The sequence below is a fragment of the Rhinopithecus roxellana genome, chromosome 21 (genome assembly GCF_007565055.1).
Source record: "Rhinopithecus roxellana isolate Shanxi Qingling chromosome 21, ASM756505v1, whole genome shotgun sequence".
NCBI classification, from domain to species: Eukaryota; Metazoa; Chordata; class Mammalia; order Primates; family Cercopithecidae; genus Rhinopithecus; species Rhinopithecus roxellana.
This window is the reverse complement of record NC_044569.1, coordinates 2,639,522-2,662,789: the sequence shown is the minus strand read 5'-3', so window position 1 is coordinate 2,662,789 and position 23,268 is coordinate 2,639,522. Positions and strand designations below refer to the sequence as shown.

At 45.4% G+C, this 23,268-nt stretch overlaps 1 protein-coding gene across 4 annotated transcripts in view; it reads left to right on the top strand.

Annotated features, from left to right (window-relative positions):
* The window catches only part of ANKRD29 (ankyrin repeat domain 29), a 76,986-nt gene that overhangs the window by 2,931 nt on the left and 50,787 nt on the right, over nucleotides 1-23,268 (top strand). For 3 of the 4 annotated variants that reach the window (XM_030926029.1, XM_030926030.1, XM_030926028.1), the window contains exons 2-4: nucleotides 12,045-12,155; nucleotides 14,959-15,057; nucleotides 22,148-22,246. In XM_030926029.1, coding sequence (XP_030781889.1) covers nucleotides 12,045-12,155; nucleotides 14,959-15,057; nucleotides 22,148-22,246 — 309 coding nt within the window. Of the gene's footprint in view, nucleotides 1-12,044; nucleotides 12,164-14,958; nucleotides 15,058-22,147; nucleotides 22,247-23,268 lie in introns of those variants that run through there. The other variant, XM_030926031.1, reaches the window with a different exon arrangement.

The following is a 23,268-nucleotide window of genomic DNA, read 5'->3' as shown; positions in this document are numbered from 1 at the left end:
AAAGATGCTTAACATTATTAGCCATGGTCTTGGAAATGCAAATACAAAACTGTAATGAGATACCACTTCATACCTGCTAGGATGGCTTTAATCAGCAAGACAATGACGAATGTTGGCAAGGATGTGGAGAAACTGAATCTGCATGCATTGCTGGTAGGAATATAAAATAATGCAGTCATTTTTATTTTTATTTATTTAATTAATTTATTTTTTGTTTTTTTGAGACGGAGTCTCGCTGTGTCGCCCAGGCTGGAGTGCAGTGGCTGGATCTCGGCTCACTGCAAGCTCCACCTCCCGGGTTTACGCCATTCTCCTGCCTCAGCCTCCCGAGTAGCTGAGACTACTCCTGAGTAGCTGAGACTGCAGGTACCCGCCACCTCGCCTGGCTAGTTTTTTTGTATTTTTTTAGTAGAGACGGTGTTTCACCATGTTAGCCAGGATGGTCTCAATCTCCTGACCTCGTGATCCGCCCATCTCCGCCTCCCAAAGTGCTGGGATTACAGGCTTGGGCCACCGCGCCCGACCTAGTTATTTTTTTTAAGACATAGTCTCGCTCTATCAGCCAGGCTGGAGTACAATGGCACGATCTCGGCTCACTGCAACCTCTGCCTCCCGGGCTCAAGCAATTCTCCTGCCTCAGCCTCCCAAGTAGCTGGGATTACAGGCATGTGCCACCACACACCCAGCTAATTTTTGCATTTTTAGTAGAGACGAGGTTTCACCATGTTGACTAGGCTGGTCTCGAACTCCTGACCTCAGGTAATCCGCCTGCCTCGGCCTCCCAAAGTGCTAGGATTATAGGCTTGAGCCACCACGCCCAGCTGATGCAGTCATTTTTAAAACCATGCTTGTCTTTCTTCAAAAAAATTTTTTTTTGTTTGTTTTTTGGTTTTTGGTGTTTTTGTTTTTTTTTTGTTTTTTTTTTTTTTTTTTTTGAGACAGAGTCTCGCTGTGTCACCCAGGCTGGAGTGCAGTGGCCGGGTCTCAGCTCACTGCAAGCTCCGCCTCCCGGGTTTACGCCATTCTCCTGCCTCAGCCTCCCGAGTAGCTGGGACTACAGGCGCCCGCCACCTCGCCCGGCTAGATTTTTGTATTTTTTAGTAGAGACGGGGTTTCACCGTGTTAGCCAGGATGGTCTCCATATCCTGACCTCGTGATCCGCCCATCTCGGCCTCCCAAAGTGCTGGGATTACAGGCTTGAGCCACCGCGCCTGGCCTGTTTTTTGTTTTTTGTCTTTTTTGAGATGAAGTCTCGCTCTGTCCTCAGGCTGGAGTACAGTGGCGTGATCTCAACTCATCGCAACCTCTGCCTCCTGGGTTCAAGCAATTCTCCTGCCTGAGCCTCCTGAGTTGCTGAGACTACAGGCGCATGCCACCATGCCCAGCTAATTTTTGTATTTTTAGTAGAGAACAGGTTTCACCATGTTGGCCAAGATGGTCTCCATCTCTTGACCTCGTGATTCGCCTGCCTCAGACTCCCAAAGTGCTGGGATTACAGGCGTGAGCCACCACACCCAGCCTCAAAAAGTTAAATATACAGTTACCACATGATCCAGCAATTTCACTACTAGGAATATACCCAAGAGAAATGAAAACATGTTCACACAGAAACTTGAACATAAAGATTCATAGCAATAGTATTCATAATAGTCAGAAAGTGGAAACAATCCAAATATCCATAAACTGATGATAAAAACAAAATGTTGGCCAGGCACAGTGGCTCATCCCTGTAATCCCAGCACTTTGGGAGGCTGTGGCGGATCACCTGAAGTCAGGAGTTTAAGACCAGCCTGGCCAACATGGTGAAACCCTGTCTCTACTAAAAATAAAAAGATTAGCTGGACGTCATTGCGGGTGCCTGTAATCCCAGTTACTGCGGAGGCTGAGGCAGGAGAATCACTTGAACCCTAGAGACAGAGGTTGCAGTGAGCCAAGGTCGTACCACTACATTCCAGCCTGGGTGACAGAGTGAGACTCTGTCTCAAAAAAAACAAACAAAAAAAAGTGTTATGCATTATAAATACCATAGATTGGGAGGCTTAAACAACAAACATTTATTTCTCACAGTTCTAGAGCTAGGAAATCTTGAGATCAAGGTGGCTGGTGAGGGCTCTTTTCCTGACTTACAGGTGGCCACCTGTGCGTGCCCCGTGTCCTCACATGACCGAGAGAGAAAGCCCTGGTGTCTCTAACTCTTTCAAGGGCATTAATTCCATTGTGGGGGCTATACCTTCACAACCTCTTTTGCACTTAATTGACTCCTGAAGACTACTCCTCCTAAAATCATCACACTGGGCATTAGAACTTGAACACGTGAATTTTGGGGGGATGCAAACATTCGGTCCTCAGCCCCTGTCCTCCTGGCACATCTGTCTTGTGTGCAAAATGTATTCATTCCATCCCAACAGTCCCCAAAGTCTTAGCTTGTTCCAGCATCAACTGTAAAATCCACAGTCTCATCTAAATATCTAAATCAGCTATTGGGTAAGACTCAAGGTATGATTCATCCCGAGTGAAATTCTTCTCTAGCTGTGAGCCTGTGAAATCAGACAAGTTTTTTTGTGTTTTTGCTTTTGTTTTGAGACAAGGTCTCACTCTGTCGCCTGCCCAGGCTGGTATAATCATGACTCACTGCAGCCTTGACTTCCGGGGCCCAAGCGATCCTCCTGCGTCAGTCTCCCAAGTAGCTGGGACTACAGGCTTGCACCACCATGCCTGGCTAATATTTTTTATGTTTTGTAGAGATGAGGGTCTCCCTATGTTGCCCAGGCTGATCTCAGACTCCTGGACTCAAGCAATCCTGCTTTGGCCTCCCAAAGTGTTGGGATCACAGGCGTGAGCCACCACGCCTACCTCAAACAAGTTTTGTGGTTCTAAAATATGACAGTAGGACAGGCATAGGATACATGTTTCCACCCCAAAAGGGAGAAGAAATTGGAAGAAAGGAATGACAGGTCACAAGCAAGTCCAATACCTAGCAAGGCAAATATTATTAGAACTTAAAGTTTGAGAATAATCCTCTTTGGCTCATGCTTTGCCTTCTGAACTCACTGAGTGGTGGGTCCTGCTTTCTGGACCAACTGGGGCAGGGGATTGGGCTCACAAGACATTGGTGGTTAGGGCTTCAACATATGAATTTGGGGAGGAACACAAGCATTTAGTCCATAACGTGGTAATCTGTACAATGGACTATCCTTCAGCCATAAAAAGGAATGAAGCACTAATACATGCTACAACATAGATGAAACTTGGAAACATATTCAGTGAAGGAAGCCAGACACACAACGCCATATATTGGATGATTCCATTTATATAAAATGTCCAAAATCAGCAAATCCATAGAGACAGAAAGTAGACTAGTGGTTGCCAGGGGCTGGGGAAGAGGAGGGGATGGGAAGTAATTGTTGATGGGTAGATAATCTGGAATAGATAGTGGTGATGGTTGTGCAACCTTATGATTGCACCAAAACTCACTGGATTGTATGCTTTGAGAGGATGAATTTTATGTATGTAGATTATATCTCAAGGTATTTTTCAATCATAATAGGGAATGTGGAGAAGGCTTGGGGACAATTTTGCTGAGTGAATTTCTCAGGGAGTTGGGGGCAGTGAGCCTGAGCTGGGTTCCATTTGCTGTGGAATTAACTAGAATGGCAGAAGACAACCTCTCCCACTGGGGTAAAGGGAAAGGAGGTGAAGTTGAGGGTTGATGTTTTGTAAAGTGAAGCCCAGGATGAAGTCAGGATTTGGGGTAGGTAGAAAGGAAGCTGCTAAACCAGGTGCCAACATTTTCCGTGAATAAGGAAGAACGATCAGGAGGTGACAACTGCTAGGTGAGGTGAGGTAGAGGATGGGAAGATGGGATGACCTGAGTCTTGAAGGAGCAGAGATGTATAGCCCTGAATGGAGGGGCAGTGGCCTGGAAGCCAAGTGGGCCTATTCACTGCAGTGCTGATGTGGGAGAAGGCCTTGCCTCCACCAGGAACAGGCACTGGGGAGGTTGAGGCGGGGAGAGAGGGAGTGCTCTGCACTAGGCTAAGGATGAAGAGGAGTTGATTACTATGAAATGGATTTCCAGAAGGCACAGAGGGAAGGTCTGTCCAGAGCAGAGTCCCAGGCCAGTCTGAGATTTGCATTAGCAACATTCTTTCATCCACCGCCCATCCAATCAAACATATTAAAATGCACCCACAAGCCGGGCGCGGTGGCTCAAGCCTGTAATCCCAGCACTTTGGGAGGCTAAGACGGGCGGATCACAAGGTCAGGAGATCGAGACCATCCTGGCTAACATGGTGAAACCTCGTCTCTACTAAAAAAAATACAAAAAAACAAGCTGGGCGTGGTGGCGGGCGCCTGTAGTCCCAGCTACTCGGGAGGCTGAGGCAGGAGAATGGCGTAAACCCAGGAGGCGGAGCTTGCAGTGAGCTGAGATCTGGCCACAGCACTCCAGCCTGGGCGACAGAGCGAGACTCCGTCTCAAAAAAAATAAATAAATAAAAAATAAATAAATAAAAAATAAAATGCACCCACAGCCACAATAATAAGAGACTTTTCATTGTAAAATTTTTAGAAGGATTTTGTGATACTACTTTTTAAGTGATTTAGCTGTAAGTTACTCATTTAATTGAGCTTTTCCCCATTTTTCTGCAGTTGTCATAGTTGGTTAGTAACTCTCATGCAGTGAGCAGATCAGACCTACAAATGACTTTCATGTGTCATCAGTATTTTATGAATACCAAATTTAGCAATTAATAAAGTTGACAGGGTGTTATGTTTTGCAGCTATGTAATTGAATATGTATTAACTTTGATTTGGGAACCACAGATTAACTTTTTCGTTTTCATAGGCTCCTGAAAGACTCATAGGCCCTAGGCTCTGGGTCTCCAAAGCCTACATGTAAAAAGGCCCCGCTTTGTTAGACGAGTCTGTGGAAGAATAAACAGAGCGTTATAAGTCACAATTTAGGCTCTGCTTGATGATTCAGAATCAATCAATGTATGTAGGGCTGCTTGCATCTGAACAACATGACCCCTTTGCATCTACTTTTGATGGTTTTTCCATCATGCTGTTATCAGTGACTTCTCACTGGTACCACTTTGCCTCCAGCAAACTTCCTTTAACAACTGGCAACGCCTAATCTCTTCTGCTTGAGAACACAGACACACGTTGGTTAGAAGTATCTTTTAAAGTAAAAGGAAACTCAGAGAATTATTTTTTAAAAGGAGGCCAGGCGTGGTGGCTCACACCTGTAATCCCAGCACTTTGGGAGACCGAGGCCGGTGAATCACCTGAGGTCAGGAGTCTGAGACCAGCCTGGCCAATATGGCCAATACGGTGAAACTCTGTCTCTGCTAAAAAGTACAAAAATCAGCCAGGCGTGGTGGCATGTGCCTGTAATTCCAGCTACTCGGGAGGCTGAGGCAGGAGAATCACTTGAACCCGGGAGGCAGAGCTTGCAGTGAGTTGAGATCGCACCACTGCACTCCAGCCTGGGCGACAGAGCGAGACTGTCTCAAAAAAAAAAAAAAAAAAAAAAAAAAAAAGAATTTCATATTTCCTTTAGGGTCCGCTATCTGTCATATGATGCTATACCCCAGCCAGGTTGGAGCTGGGTATCTTATTCTACAAAGAGTCTGTTTTATGAATCTTATGAACTATATTTTAATGGTAATGCAGGTTAATTGTTGCGCCTAAGTTCCAAAGGGAGGAGGGTGTAATGAGGTATATCAGACCTCCCTTCCTGTCATGGCCTGAACTTTTCAGGTTTTCTTTGGGATCCCCTGGGCCAAGAGGGGGGTCCACTCAGTCAGTTGGGGGACTTAAAATTTTATTTTTGATTTACAGGCTTAATGTTTATTAAGCATTCTGAAAATTGTAAATACTTAGCACAAAGTGGGACAGTGGATTAGAATAGCCAGTAATGTCTCAAAAACATCTTTCTGCATATAGCTTTGCAATCCATCACTACATCTGTATTTTATGTCACCTCTAATATCATAGAAATTCATTATTGAGTAGAGCTAATATTATCTTGATTGAATTAATAAGTGTACGATTGAAGTCCACATTACTCTAAACCTTTTAAAACTAATAGTTTAAATCTCTACCCCCTCTTAGCTCTTAATTAGAATTCTAGTTCTGTACAAATAAATTTTCCTCTGTGTTTCCTCTCCCCTTCCTTCCTGTACAATTTCTGGAAGTGTACAGATAAGCAGTGTATTAGCCAAAATTCTGACAGTAAATGGAAGGGGGCAGGTAGGGAGAGAAGAAAATATGACAAATGTGGAATATGACAAATGTGGAAGCTTACACTCAATTTTCTACAAGGTGTAAAATGTACGATCTCAGACTCTGGACCCAAACAGACTATCAGACTTTCTTTTTTTTTTTTTTTTTTTTTTTTTTGAGACAGGGTCTTGCTCTGTCACCCAGGTTGGAGTGCAGTGGTGCCATCTTGGCTCACTGCGACCTCCACCTCCCAGATTCAAGCAATTCCTTGCTTCAGCCTCCCAAGTAGCAGGGATTACACACGTGCCCCGTCACACCCAGATAATTTTTGTGTTTTTAGTAGAAACAGGGTTTCGCGTTGTCAGCCAGACTGGTCTCAAACTCCTGAGCTCAAGTGATCCGCCTGCCTCAGCCTCCCAAAATGCTTGGGATTATAGGCGTGAGCCACCGTGTCCAGTCCAGACTTGCATTTATTTATTTATTTATTTATTTATTTATTGGTGGGTGGGGGACAGAGTCTCTTTCTGTCACCAGACTGGAGTGCGGTGACATGATCTTGACTCACTACAACCTCCGCCTCCTGGATTCAAGCAATTCTCCTGCCTCAGCCTCCTGAGTAGCTGGGACTGCAGTTGTGCGCCACCATGCCGAGCCAATTTTTGTATTTTTTAGTAGAGATGGAGTTTCACCATGTTGGGCGAGATGGTCTCGATCTCTTGACCTCATGATCTGCCCGCCTTGGCCTCCCAAAGTGCTGAGATTACAGGCATGAGACACTGTACCCAGCCCAAACTTGGATGTAAATCTCGGCTCTGTTATTTGGATGAGCCAAGATCCCTACTGCGTGACCTTGACTAACTCATTCCTATGCTCAATTTCTTCATCTTAAAAATGAGAGGCCGGGCGCGGTGGCTCAAGCCTGTAATCCCAGCACTTTGGGAGGCCGAGACGGGCGGATCACGAGGTCAGGAGATCGAGACCATCCTGGCTAACATGGTGAAACCCCGTCTCTACTAAAAAAATACAAAAATCTAGCCGGGCGAGGTGGCGGGCGCCTGTAGTCCCAGCTACTCGGGAGGCTGAGGCAGGAGAATGGCGTAAACCCGGGAGGCGGAGCTTGCAGTGAGCTGAGATCCGGCCACTGCACTCCAGCCTGGGCGACAGAGCGAGACTCCGTCTCAAAAAAAAAAAAAAAAAAATGAGAATAGTAGGCCAGGCATGGTGGCTTATGCCTGTAATCCCAGCACTTTGGGAGACTGAGGCAGGTAGATTACTTGAGGCCAGGAGTATGAGATCAGTCTGGCTAACCTGGCGAAACGCTAGCTCTACCAAAAGTACAAAAATTAGCCAGGCATGGTTAGTGTCAGGCATGGTTGCAGTGAGCCAAGATTGCACCACTGCACTCCAACCTGGGCAACAAATTGAGACTCCATCTAAAAGAGGGGAGGGGAAGGGAGAGGAGGGGAGGGAAGGTAGGGGAGGGAAGGGGCCTTCTTTTAAAAAGTAAAAAATAAAAGAAAACATGGGACTAGGCTGGGTGCAGTGGCTCATGCCTGTAATCCTAGCGCTTTGGGGGGCCAAGGCAGGCGGATCACTTGAGCTCAGGAGTTTGAGATCAGCCTGGCCAGTATGGTGAAACCCATCTCTACCAATAATACAAAAATTAGCAGGCATGGTGGCAGGTGCCTGTAATCCCAGCTACTTGGGAGGCTGAGACAGAAGAATCGCTTGAACCCGGGAGGGGGAGGTTGCAGTGAGCCGAGATCGTGCCACTCCACTCCAGCCTGGGTGACAGAATGAGACTCCGTCTTTAAAAAAAAGAAAAAATGGGAATAATTATATTAGTTATACATTAACAACAAGGACACATTCTGAGAAATGCACGTTAGGTTATTCCTTCACTGTGCAGACATCAGAGAGTGCACTTACTACAGACGTAGAGAGTGTAGCTGACTGCACACCTAGGCTCTATGGTGTAGCCTATTGCTCCTAGGTGACAAAACTGTACAGCATGCTCCTGAATGGAATACTGTAGGCAGTTGTTACACAGTGGTGAGCATTTGCATATCTAAACACATGTAAATGAAGAAAAGGTACAGTAAAAATATAGTATTATGATCTTAGGGGGCCACCATCATATATGCAGCCTATCATTATATATTACATGACTGTACTACCTCATGGGGCTGCTCCTGGAATTAAATGAGTTAAAGCAGTAAATTGTTTAGCACACTGCCTGATGCAGAGCAAGATCTCAACCTAGTTGTCCTTGCTGTTACTTAGAAAGTTGCAACCAGCCAGCCTGAGAGAAGCTCCTTGGTTTTATTGCAGTGATCAGAAAAATCGAGAAAGAGACGAAATAGTAATAGCATGCTTGGTAGAGAGCTTTACAGCTTCTGTGACGTATTTTCACGTGCACCGTCTCCTTTGAAGGCTAGAGGACTGGCCCTGTCTCTCTCCACACCATTTATGATTATGTGCATATCATACCCAGCGGAGATTTGGAAGTTATCCAGGGAATGTGATGTCTATAGACCCCAAACAGAAGGAAGGTTGGGGACTTTCCATCTTAGCTGGAGAGGAGCTTGGGATGGAGGATAGGAAGGAGGTCACCAGGGTCACTGCTGCCTTACTTCCTGCTATCCACAGAAGAATTCCACAGGAGACAGAACAGTGTGATGGGGAGTTAAAGGGCAGCCTCAAGCAAGAGACTGCCTGTTGCTGAAGCCTGACTTGCCATTTCTCACTTACCTCATCTGTAAAATGGGATCGTCCCAGTGCCCACTTCACTGAGCAAGGATGAGGATGAAATAAGCTAGTGTGTGCAGAAGATACGCCACGTGGTCCAGAGTAAGCACTTTGCACTGAGTGAGCTCATGATTTCTGACCTCCAGTAAATGTGCCGGCCATAGGGTGACAGGAGCACCTGTCCATTTCTTTGCTAGACATTGCCACCTAGATGCCCCATAGGCACTTGAAACCCAGCATGTCCAACCCTGAACTCATCATTCATACGGTGTTTCCAACCTTCATGAATTGGCACCAAGATCAGCCAGGCGCTGGAACCAGAAATCAGGAGTCAATCCACTCCTCTATTCCCTCCTATCCTGCACATACGATCACAGACCAAGGCTGTGCAGTTTAGCTCCTTAAAATGTCTCCAGTCTGTCCAGTCTTCCCATTCCCACTGTTGCTGCCTCTTAGTAAATTAAGCCCTTGACGGAAAATGAAATATTTATAGCTTTTCACAAAGCTCAGTTTCTAGAACCTTATAGGAAACCAAGATGTCCAGCCCGGCTGGAGAGGAATCCCCAAGGCCATCCTAAAGGGAGGAGAGGCCCCGGCTAGAGATCTTGTCATGACAATAGACGCTTGCTGTTTGCAGATGGGCTTTTGAAGGTATTTGGGGTTAAAGTGAAATGACAGAGTCCCTGCAAATGAATTACAGTTTATCATTCTTGTGTGTTTACCTTTCAGGAAAAGCTAGCAGAGCTGTTCCCTGGTGCATATTACATTGTCTGCCTGATTCACCCTCCCAGACTTCATTTTGGCCTTGTGCAATCTCTTTGTTAAAAGACTTTGTTTCGTGATTCATTATACAGGTCAAACCTCCCTTGCCATTGCTTTGCCTAGTTGCTGACAGCTGGAACAAATTAGACCTAGCCTGGTTCCTAAGCTGCAATGCTAGTGTGAACACCATGGTTGCAGTTAGCCTTGAAAACTCCAGGACAGCAAAATTTACACCTTTAGGAAAGGGAAATTGTTAACCTGAAATTGGAGGTGATTTTTTTTTTCTCCTAAATGAGCCAGGAAACTATTCAAAGTATGTTTGCTATTAGCTTATCACTCCCCACCTTGCCGTTCTCTCATTCAAGTATGCACAAGGGCATACACCTGTGTATGTGCTGAAGGACTTCTGAAATGAAATCCTCACACCCACAAATACTGCTGCCACTCTCCTTTCGTTTTAGAGGGCTTTGTTGAGTAGCTGAAATTGTTGGTATTTTCTTTTGAGCTTAGAGAAGCATTGTATTTAATGCAATATCAACATATTTAAAAGACATACTGTGCAAAAGGCCTTTTGAGTCAGGTAGATAAACAATGTGAATACTTTTATAACATTTCCTAAGACCATCAAAATTCTTTATTAGTACCAATACTCTGGATTTAGTTTTGCCTATTGATTCTGACTTTGTAAAGAAAAGTAAATGGAGGAAAGGAAACTAGCACTTAATCAGCATTTATGGTGTGTTGGGTACAATGTCAGGCAAAAATCAGCATCATTTAATACTGTCAACTTCAAGGCAGGTACTGTGATCTCCATCTAAGCAAGAGGAAACCGAGACTCCCAAGGGCCAACTTACTTTTTCAGGGCTGGGGTGAGCTGTCTGGTCCCAAAGCCAGTTCCTCCCTTTCATGGACTGTTCTCTACAAACTCGTATCAATTATTTTAGAGAAGAAGAATGTACTGCAGTCAGCTCTGCTACCCATTTGGAAGACCTGTTTCTACTTCCATGCTTTCCATTGGTATGGCTCCAAAATTAACTTTGTAGCTTTAAAATAACCCAGCAGGCCCAGTGGGGTGACTCATGCCTATAATCCCAGCACTTTGGGAGGCCGAGGCGGGTAGATTGCTTGAGCCCAGGAGTTCGAGACCAGCCTGGGCAACATAGCGAGAACCTGTCTACAAAAGATAAAATAATTAGCTGGTCGTGGTGGCATGTGCCTGTGGTCTCAGCTACTCAGGATTCTGAGGTGAGAGGATAGCTTGAGCCTGAGAAGTCAAGGCTACAGTGAGTCATAACTATGCCACTGCACTCCAGCCTGGGCAACAGAGTGAGACCCTGTCTCAAACAAACAAAGTGATCCAACAGTGGAATGAAGGATCCATATGAGGACATGTAATGGCATGATTTGCCCCAAGTTCCTTGTTCTCAACACAAACCTCTGGCAAGTTCCAGCTGGAGCAAAGAAAATTAGATGGAGGGTCGGGCGCGGTGGCTCATGCCTGTAATCCCAGCACTTTGGGAGGCCGAGGCAGGAGGATCACGATGTCAAGAGATCAAGACCATCCTGGCCAACATAGTGAAACACGGTCTCTACTAAAAATACAAAAATTAGCTGGGCATGGTGGCACATGCCTGTAGTCCCAGCTACTCAGGAGACTGAGGCAGGAGAATCGCCTGAACCCAGGAAGGGGAGGTTGCAGTGAGCCGAGATAGCGCCACTACACTCCAGCCTGGCAACGGAGCGAGACTGTGTCTCAAAAACAAAACAAACAAAAAAACAAAATTAGGTGGAGGCAAAGTGAAACATTCACACAGGTAGATGGAATCAGATAGAAAGCATTGAGGGCTTAGGAAAAGGGCAGGTAAACTCCTTTGAGGAGTCAGAATTGGGAGAAATTTTGCACCACTTAGAGGTGAAGAAAGATTTGGAATGTTTCTGGGAGGAAATAGCATTTGAACAGAGCCATGGCCTTGAAGGATGGAGGAAAATTCATTTCAAGCAAAAAGGAAACTGGGTGAACAAAAACACAACAGAGGCAGGAAAGTGAGAACATTAGTGGGAAATAGGTTATTAATAGTGCTGGATTATCAACAACACTGCTCTTCATATCCATATGGTGGCTCAGGTGTCTGGAATCCAACAGAGTTCATTCTGTTATTACAGTCGTCTATTGCTGGAGGAGCCATCTTTCAAATGGTGCTACACATCTGGATGTTCTCCTTTCTGAACGTTATTATCTATGTGCTTAGAAGCAGTCATGTTAACTGACATCAATTTTAAGATCCTGTTTCATTTTGTTCTTGCAGAAGGAAACTCCACTGGCCAACGCTGCATTCTGGGCAGCCAGGAGAGGAAACCTGGCGCTGCTGAAGCTGCTGTTGAACAGCGGCCGGGTGGACGTGGACTGCAGAGACAGCGTACGATGGTTCGGTAGATGCATGCCCAGCATGTACCATTGCCCTCGGTGGGCAGAGGAGCACCTCAGGAATACATTCTCCTTTACGATGCTGATTTGCTTGTTCATGTGTTTGCTTGCTTTATCCTTTTTAAAACATCCACGGTACTGTGGTGAACTTAAAAACATGCTGAGGGCAGTCAGAAAGAAAAGGAAACAATTAAAGGCATAAAACAGAAGGCAACCACAACAGGGAAAGAGGCACTTCACTGGGAATCGGAATTGGCAGATTACAAGAAGAAAAGCCTGTTTAGTGAACGAATTCAAGCCAACCACTTTCATGAAAAGATGGAGATAATTTAGAGCACAAGTGGGCTGCCATGGATGTGGGCGTTATGTTTCTTCTACAAGGATGAGAAAACAAAAATTGAAGCCTTCACCCTCCCCAGGCTTTTATCCTTTCATTACCTCTTGCAAACATAAATAAACTAATTGGCAATTTAAAAGGGGAAACAAAAATAGATACTACCGCCCACCGGCAGATACCACTTAGACAGCCTTTCCATCCCCAGCTAGAGGCAATCATTTTCCTATCCTCAGCAAGACTTCTCATCTCTGGGGACCAAGAGGACCTCCAGTGAGGAAAGGGAGCAAGCAGTGATGTTTTGATTTTAGGATTTGAATAAAAATGTTTCAAAGGAGTTTTGTTTTCCTGAAAACAGGGTGTGCCATTTCCAGCTTTTATTGTACAAATTTGGTTCAGTGAAATCCACCACCAGCCCAAAAGTGAAATAGCAGTTTGCCCCAGTTGGCCCCGTTGGGGCATCAGGGCAGGATATCTTTGGTTTACAGAATATCTTTGGTTACACCTCCAGACCCACTCCACACCCTTTTCACTCTTAGTCCCACAGTCTGAACTGTATGTACTGCTTCAGCAGACTCACTTCCCTCTGGCCTCCAGTGGTGTTTGGCCCGTAGGAGCATCTGCAGGATTCAGAGAGTGGGAGGAGAGGGATGTCAGGGAGCCCAGCGCCCTCCCTGTTTCTGTCTGGCAGCAGCACCCGGCTGTTCTCTGCATCCTGGGAGCCGCTCCCTTGCCCTGGGACCTTCAGGCTTCGGCTGGTCATGGACTCCCACTGTTCCTAAATCCCAGTACTATGCTGTTCTTTCTAGATGCCCTATGCCCAAGCCTCAGCTTACTAGTCTCTTTATTCCACTTTCTTCCAGTTATCCCAATTTGAATGTACCATCTGTTCCTTGCCAGAACTCGGGCTGTTGTCAGGTCTTGGGCATCTGTGAACTGGCCATCTCAGTCTTATTTGGGTTTTGCAGGGTTGGTTCCTACACCACAGTGGGAAAACCACAGGGCAGAAACACCAGTTGTCACTGTGGCCAACGTGGCAAAACCCCGCCTCTACTAAAAATACAAAAATTAGCCGGGTGTGGTGGCAGGCGCCTGTAATCCCAGCTACTCAGGAGGCTGAGGCAAGAGAATCGCTTGAACCTGGGAGGCGGAGGTTGTAGTGAGCCAAGATCATGCCATCGCACTCCAGCCTAGGAGACAAGAGCGAGACTTCGTCTCAAAAAAAAGAAATACCGTAGAGCACCACTAAGAAGCCATTAGCTTTTCATTACTTCGTTACTTTACCTGTACTTTTTACATAAAGCCAACAAGACTTTCACAAAACTAGCATGGCCATTGGCAGAAGTCAACAAAAGCCAGATGACAGCCTAACATTGAATTATCATAATGTTATTTTAATATCTGACACTTACTGAACTAATATCTACCATTACTATGTTAAGCATATTGCCTGACTTATCTCATTCACTAATTTAATCAGGCGGATACTTTTATTATTCCCCCATATTTCAGAAGAAGAGAATGAGACTGAAGGGTTACATAATGTGCCCAAGATCATACTGTCAGTGACTACTCAGCAATACTGCCTTCCTACAAAATCCCATAGATGAAAATAACATGAAGCCTCCAAAATTCACTTAATTACCCTATACCTAATAAGCCTCCCCTGTGTGCAGAGCCATCTGTCTCTCTCATCGTCCACTTCTGAGCGGCAGGTTGCTGAATATGCAGAGGTGGTAGCTAAGAATTTCAAGCGCTTGAAAACAACTGTAAGTCAAACTGCAAATGCCCACTTCAATTAGAAGGGTCCAAATCACATGGTACAACTCAAGTCCTTGAATCTTAAAGCTGGGACAGACTTTGGTGATCGTCCCATCCAACCTCTCATTTAAAAAAATGAAATAAATGAGTCCAAGTAATTGTAAGCAAATTGCCCAGGTTACACTGTTGGTCAGTGACAGCCACCTGGGTTTAGCCCCCACAGCTCCTGACTCTCAGCTCTCTAGTCTCTCATTTCACCTGGTGCCATACATCTTTACCTGAATCATTTTGAAGATGAAGACTTTTAAATACAGAAAATCAGATGGTACCATTTAATTTTTCTTTTGCATTAATAGCAATGTTTTGGCTCAGGAATCATTTAACAGGAATCATAAAATGAGAGCATTATATCATCGCTGCCTTAAAATGCAATAACTATGGTTCGTTTGGACTGTGCTTCTGAAGGTAATGGAAGTAAGTGAATTTTTAGATTGAAAAGTCCAACCTCAGCAATTTGTCTCTTTGCTTTTTCCCATCTAGGCTGCATGATGAGATTATTCATGAGCACTTTGATCACTGCAGGGAATTTTGCCCTTGGGTGTGTTCTGAGTGGAGCTGACGTCTCTGCAGCATCTTTTCTGGGACCCTTCTCTCTGACATAGCAGTGGCCTAACTGTTCATCTGTCTCTCCTCCATCCAGCACGGCACCACACTCCTGATGGTTGCTGCCTACGCTGGCCACATAGACTGTGTGAGGGAACTGGTTCTGCAAGGAGCAGACATCAATCTCCAGAGAGAGGTAGGTCAGGCTTTGTACTTGAAGAAAAATGACCAGGCTCAGAGATCTGAAGTTTTCATAACAGTGAACTGGTATGGGGGACAAGAGCTATCATTGCTTTTCTCCCACATTAAAGCCCATTGAAGAGTTTATTGTGCCTACAATGAGGTCCAGCAATATACTAGCAGTTATAATGCATTTGAGCATAGCTTGTCGGGCACATCTGAGGTAACCAAACCTCTTACCACCTGCCTATAAACACTCACACTTTTTTTTTCTTTTTGTCAAGCTTAAATCAGTTGTTTATTCTTCCCTTGGGATCAGATACTGTAGGATTTATAGCATTTTCATATAGATCATTATATTTTTAGAAGAGTTGAGTCACCAGCGTATTTGTAATGAGGCTCACTTGCTAGGATGTCTCAATCATCCTCCCCAAACCATGTTTTCAAAGGACTGCTCTGTAACTGGCCGTGAATTAAATAAGCTCTCCTGAAGAAAGCCATATGGGTCAACACTGGACAAAAATGTGAGCCTGTTCCCACACTTCATTCGAAGACAGTCTTGGGAGTTTGATCTTGCTTGAGGATCCATTCTTGGTCTAATCTAGAGAAGCAGAAGGGAGGCTGGACTTTTTTTCTTTCTTCTTTTTTTTTTTTTTTTTTTTTTTAAGATGGAGTCTCGCTCTGTGGCCCAAGCTGGAGTGCAATGGTGCAATATCGGCTCATGCAACCTCCACCTCCCGAGTTCAAGCGATTCTCCTGCCTCAGCCTCCCAAGTAGCTGAGACTACAGGTGTGTGCCACCACACCAGGCTAATTTTCTGTATTCTTAGTAGAGATGGGGTTTCACCATGGTGGCCAAGATAGTTTCGATCTCCTGACCTCGTGATCCACCCACCTCAGCCTCCCAAAGTGCTGGGATTGCCTAGGCCAGGACATTTTAACATACTTTGGGGCTCATTTCTGAGAAGGCTCCATCCATGTATTTCCAAGCTGACGTAGGACCTGTTAACTAATCTTTGTGGAGACACACGCTCAGGTCGTCCCTAGAGTGCATCTGACCTCTCAGTTCACACTGACTCAGACCTGAGATGGGCTTCCTAGGCAAGTCCAGACTGAACCACTTGGTTTTCCTCAGTCCAGCCTTATTTTATCCTAGGTCCTGCCTTGCAACATTTTAGAAAGACAATTCACCAGCCAAACTTCCATCAAGCCAGTATATCGTATATCTCATTCTTCCAGCCTGGACCGTCACCTCTGAGTGGAGCAAATTAAGACACGTTAGGTCTCAGGACTGTCTCAAGAGTTCCAGGTATAACATACACCTGGGCAACATAGCAAGACCCCATCTCTACAAAAAAATTTAAAAATTTAGCCAGACATGGTGGTCCACACCTACAGTACCAGTTACTTGAGATGCTGAGGTTAGAGGCTCATTTAAGCCCAGAAGTTACAGGCTGCAGTGAGCCATGATTGCATTACTGCATTCCAGCATGGGCGATGCAGCGAGACCCTGACTCAAAAATAGAGTTCCAAGGCACATCCGGATGTCCTTCCCACCACCCGTCTGGGTGTTGGAGGCCTTGGCTTTGGACCATGAAAGAGTGACGTGGCCGGGCGCGGTGTCTCAAGCCTGTAATCCCAGCACTTTGGGAGGCCGAGACGGGTGGATCACGAGGTCAGGAGATCGAGACCATCCTGGCTAACACGGTGAAACCCCGTCTCTACTAAAAAATACAAAAAACTAGCTGGGTGAGGTGGCAGGCGCCTGTAGTCCCAGCTACTCGGGAGGCTGAGGCAGGAGAATGGCATAAACCTGGGGGGCGGAGGTTGTAGTGAGCTGAGATCCGGCCACTGCACTCCAGCCCAGGAGACAGAGCGAGACTCCGTCTCAAAAAAAAAAAAAAAGAAAGAGTGACGTGCGGAATCTGGGTCTGGGTCTCTGTAGCCCTAGATCAACAGGCCTGGTCTATTGAGAGGAATAGTATAAAGAGACTACAGTAAATGCAGTCTTCTCACAAACAGATTCTTTGGTGCAATTTCCGTAACACTAGATCGTTGTTTTAGGCCATTTTCACTTCAGCACTTAATTTTCCTGTGGGATGAAAGTATCTGGACCCCTTTAGAATTATAGTTTAAAATTACTTTAATCTTTTTATTTTCCCTCTCTGCTTTATGGTCTTTGTTTATTACAGCTTTAAAGACAGATTTTCTCTAATAAAAACAAGATGGTCCAGATCTGGTTTACGTTAAAAACTTTATCCTGAAGAACAAATTCAACATGCACAAAAATCTCTCTGAAACAACTGAAAAAAGCAGCTAGAACAAGAGAGAAGTATTTGATTTCTAGCCAGTCTATGGTTTCTGTGGTTTTATATTTATCCATTTGGTTCCAGTTGCTCAACTAATCTTGGAGATGAAAACTCTGGTAGCACTGAGAACAAAAGCCTTTGAAGATTTACCAAAGCGTACTCAGCTTAATGGTAACTTGTGTGGCTTAAATGATGGTGCTGTGTAAGTTCCTGGCAGTCCCTGAACTTTCTGAGACTGTGTCAGTCTGGAGCAAGAGGGCTGCCAAGCCAAAGGCAGACCCCAGCCTCCTGTACCAGTTTTGGAAGCTGAAAGAGTGCCTTGCAGTGCTTTGAAACTTACTCCTATGGCAGACTTCTGCCTTCATCCATTGTTAATCGACTTTGCAATATCAGAATATTTGTCTCCTGAAAAACTACCTGCCACTCTTCTTAGGTCAGGTCTCTAGATACACAGAGCTTGCTAGAGAGACAAACTGGAAGCTAATGTTCCTGAAACACTATTGCTTTAAAGAACCCACAATTGGCTGATGATACCGCTCAGGCATAGGAGCTGCAAATGCAGCTGGCATGAAGCCTGAAGTAAGGCACGCATATTTATAACTTTTATTCACATTCCAGACTAAGGTCTAGGTCCTATTGTCTATGGATTGCTGCACTGAGGTACCGAATGATTGATAGTAGTGTGTATGTTCTAAAATCAACTCAAACTGCTCTAATAATGATTTATGTAATTAATGTGTCAAGACAGCTTATTGAAAAACAAATTCTCTTACTAAGGAAACAACTTCTAGGAAAGACCTTTGGTAGTCTCTACAATTTAATGTCTGTTGAGAAAGTGAGAGTTTTCCTATTCTAGCCAAGTTTCTTCCTCTAGAACTATTGATTCCCTAAGGTTTCTGGAACCCAGCATCCTCAACTGTAACAAAGCAGTGGGAGGATGCTTCCCACTTACTTCTGTGGGAACCAAGGAGAAAATCACACCTGCATTGTGTGTCCCTACCCACCTAAAGTGAGAATTGTGGTTGGTCTTTTGTTGCTGATTGGCTGTCACAGGATCCTTAGGGTGTCACTTTGCCAGCAGGAAATCTCCATGGCTGGCAGCGCCTTCTGCCCGAGTGTTGCTCAGGCCCATTGGGCTCATTTTGCCCACTTGGCCTAGCAGGCTGCACTCAGTTCACCCTACCAACCCAGATCCCACACCTGCCAAAGGCAAGCCAGGTGTATGAGCAAGCATGGGGTCCAGCCACTGCACACAACCAGGCATGCCAGCTGTGGTGAGGCAGGCAGCTCCAGGAACTGGCACAGGCACCAGCTCTGTGTGAGGGTGCGGCTGGACCAGGTGTACCGCAAGTGGCTTCCACTGCAGGCACCAGGGAATGTAGTGGTGCCTGGAAGCTTGGAGATGCCAGAAACTGCAGAACCCCAAAGAGGGTATCATAGCCCTGTCTCAGGGAGCCCCTAGGTCTGGGCTCCCCGAAGGGCCACAGCTCTTCTCTCCTCATCACCTGCAGTGTGGCAAGCAGAAGGCATGTTTCAGCCCTGTTTGTGTTATAAACAGGGTCATTCAGCAGGTCCCAAATTCTTGTCCCACGTCCAAGAAGAATGAGGTATGCAAACAACTGGAGGGTGAACAAAGTGGAGAGGAGCTTCATTGAGTGACAGAACAGCTCCCAGGATACCCGAAGTGGGTGACTCCTTTCTGCAGCCAGGTTGTTCTAACAAGTGTTCAGCTCTCAGTGGGGAGGAGACCCATAGTGGGTAGCTCCTTTCCACAGGCAGGTCATCCTGACGATTTGAGGAGACCCAAAATTGATAGCTCCTCCCACAGCTGGTAGTCCCGACATCTGTGTCCAGCTCTCAGCAGAGAGGAGACCCACAGTGTGTAGCTCCTTCCCGTAGCTGGTAGTCCTGACCTATGTGTCCAGCTCTCAGTGGACAGGAGACTCACAGTGGGTAGATCCTTCCAGCAGCTGGTAGTCTGGACATCTTTTTGAATCTGGCTGAGTCAGAGATTTTTATGGGCTCAGAAAGGAGGGAGTGTGTGCTAATTGGTCCATGGGAGACCATGGGTAGGAACGTGTCTGCCTTCCACCATCAACATGCCATCCACAGCACCCAGGCTGTTCCTGCCAAGGGGCGCCTACAGGCCCACACCTAGCTGCCCTCAGCCTCCGGCCTCCCTCCTGTGCTTGTCAGCACCCGAAGTCTGGAGGGGGCCAAGGTCGGGGGCAAGGCTGGCATGTCAGCACCACCTCAAGCACGCACACCTCAAGCACGTACTTGCCTAGCCAGGTCATGACAGACAGCACCCAGGCTCGGCTACAACTTTGCTCCACACCGGAGCAGGTGCTGGGAGTGGGGAGAGGCCAGGGAGCAGGAGCAGGCACTTCCAAGCCTGCGGGGGGAATGGGGGCTTCCCAGGCCCAGAGAGCACAGGGATGTCCAGAACTGGAGCTGCAGCTGGGCATGGCTCTCCCACCCATCAACTCAGTAGGGGATAGGGCTCCCACCTGCTTCCAGCTCCCACTGGACCTGAGGAGCGTGCAGCCCCAGCCGTACCTCCCCCGTGGCAGCCTGCATCTTCACAGCTGCTGCTCCAGACAGGCCGCCGCTGCGATCAGTGAGATGTTAGGCAAGCTACAGCTTGAGTAAGGGGCTTTTTTTTTTTCTAGACCACATTTAAAAACAGGCAAACAAGTGGGTGGATCCTGCCTGTCTCAGTGGGTCTTATTGTCCCCACTCCCATCCCACACATGCATGCACACACACACATATTCACAGAGACACCCAGGCCCTTAGGAACAAGTCTGAAGCATGATCACTAGCTTATAGGCCAGGCTGTCCTCAGCTTTTCACACGTGAGCCAGACCTACCACCTTAACAGCTTTGGGTAAACTATGGAAAAAGGGGTTTCTTTTCACTGTGTCTGGTAAGGTGTAGTATTATCTTTGTCCCAAGCTCCAAGCTCAGAAGTGAAGAGTACCTTTATAGGAAAAATGTATGTTGCCCACAAGAATGGTTCATGATTTTGCTCATATTACACAGTGGTTTGGGTACCAATCTTTGAGTAGGCTTGTAAAAGTAGATAGGAAGGGAGGATGCTAAAAACCGTCTCAGAATATCATGATCAGTTTACATTTTAGAATCAGGCTGTTTCTTGTTATTATGTCCCATTTTGAGAAATGTTTTGAGCTCATTTTGACTCTGGGCTTGCAACTGGAGAAGTTTGTGGGTGAATTACTTGTTTTCCTTCTTGTACAAGTAGTCTTCCACTCTGGGGCACTAAACGTTGTAATTTGAATTCTTCCCTGTATTAATGAATGCTAGTGTTTACCAAACACTATACCAAATATCTCGAGTTTCCAAGGGCTTCTGTGACAGATTAACACAAACTGGGTGGCTTCGAATATCAGGAATTTATTCTCTCAGATCTGGAGGCCAGAAGTCCAAAATCAAGGTGTGGGCTGTGCCACACTGCCCCTGGAGGCTCCTGCGGGGATTCCTTTCCTTGCCTCTTCCAGCCCCTGGTGGCGGTCAGCACTCTCTCCTCATGGCCACAGCTCCCAGTCTCTGCCTATGTGGTCACATTGCCTTCTCTCTGGGTCAAATATCCCTCTGCCTCACTTGAAAAAAAAATGTTATTGTTTTCTGTTGTGGTAAAATACACATAATGTAAACTTAAACCCTTAGCCATTTTTAAGTGTACAGTTCAGTCTTATTAAATGCATTCATAATGTTGTACAACCAGCATCACCATCCATCTATCTCTATAACTCTTTTCATTTTGTAGAACTACACAACTCTGTATCCATTAATAATAACTTCCTATACTCCCCTTCCCCCAGCCCCTGGCAACCAGCATCCTACTTTCTGGTTCTATGACTGACAACTTTAGATATCACAGTAGGCTGAGTGCAGTGTTTCATGCCTGTAATCCCAGCACTTTGGGAGGCCAAGGTGGGCAGCTCACTTGAAGTCAGGACTTTGAGACCAGCCTGATCAACATAGTGAAACCCTGTTTCTACTAAAAATACCAAAAAAAACCAGCCAGGTGTGGGGGTGCATGCCTGTAATCCCAGCTGCTTGGGAGGCTGAGGCATGAGAATCACTTGAACCTGGGAGGTAGAGGTTGCAGTGAGCCGAGATGGCGCCACTGCACTCCAACCTGGGTGACAGAGCAAGACTCTGTCTCAAAACAAACAAACAAACAAACAAAAAAGATATCACAGTAGAATCATATAGTTGTTGGCCTTTTGTGACTAGTTTATTTCACTTAGCATAATGTCATCAAGACTCATCGATGTTGTAGCATGTCAGAATTTCCTTTCTTTTTAGCTAAATAATAGTCCTTTGTATGGATACATCACATTTTGCTTGTCCGCTCATCCATAGATGGACACTTTGGTGGCTTCCACATTTTAGCTATTGTGAGTAGTGCCTCTGCCTCACTCTTAGGACACTTGTCATTAGATTTAGGACCCACCCAGATAACCCAGGACAAGCTCATCTCAAATGCATAACTTAATCACGTCTTTTGCCATAGAAAATAATATTCACAAGTTTTAGGATGGGGACAGATCTTTTGAGGAGCCACCATTCATCCCATTTCACTAAGAATAAAGTTTTGCTTTCCTTCTGTCACTTCTCTGATCAAAAAATAAGAATCTATTCAAATTTAGCCCCTTCCTAGGCTAGAAGGTTTCTATGCAAGGATGTTGTTTTGTTTTCTTTGCAGATGTTCAAATCAAATGTAATATAACCAAATGTCTTTCAAAACTAGCCTCTCCCTCTCTCCCAGTCAGGTACAACTGCCCTATTCTTTGCCGCCCAGCAAGGCCATAATGATGTCGTGAGATTTCTCTTTGGATTTGGAGCATCCACTGAATTTAGGACCAAAGTAAGATAACCTTCTCGATTTTATATTATGTTGAAGAATTTCAGCAGCCATGAGTATTGCTTTTCTCCTCATCTATGGTACGAATTTGTGTTTCCCTTTTTACAAGATTCTCAAACCTAAGTAAGTGGATTTCCTCAAGGTTCCTTGTAGTGGTTCAGGGGTAGCTCTAAGGGTTCCATTCAAAACATTCCATTTTTACTCTGGGCTCACAACTGGAAAATTGTATGGGGAATAACTTCTATCCTTTCCTGAACTGATACCTTTCTACTGTAGAACACTAAATTTTGTAACCAGGAGCAGCGGCTTTCTAACTTTCCCTGTTTCCATGTTCTTTTTCCCACTTAAGATTAATTCTGATACTGTGATAGGAATTGTTGGAGTATTAATCTGATCCTACTAGATCTGAGACATTTCTAAAGAGGGTGGTTTAGCAGGCAGCTTACTTTCATGAGCTATGCTCACTGAAATACATAATACATAGCTACAGTTTATATAGGTGGGAAACTATATAGTGGTTCTTCCTTTAAAGAAGTAATTGGCCGGGCACGGTGGCTCACATCTGTAATCCCAACAATTTGGGAGGCCGAGGCAGGGGGATAAACGAGGTCAGGAGTTCACGACCAGCCTGACCAACATGGTGAAACCCTGTCTCTACTAAAAATACAAAAAAAAAAAATTAGCCAGTCATGGTGGCTCACACCTGTAATCCCAGCTACTCAGGAGGCTGAGGCAGGAGAATCACTTGAACTCGGGAGGCAGAGGTTGCAGTGAGCCAAGATCACACCACTGCACTCCGGCCTGGGCAACAGAGTGAGACTCCGTCTCAAAAAAAAAAAAAAAAAGTAATTGATTTTCATTTTTGACATATATATAAGAAAGCTGAGAATGTAGAAAGATTAATTTCATGTTCACAGTATGATTTTACATGATAATATTTTGTAGTAGCAGAATTTGAACTTCCATAAGATTTTTGTAATTGTCAGCTCATTTCTAGCCTAATTATAATTTTTAAATTCCTGAAA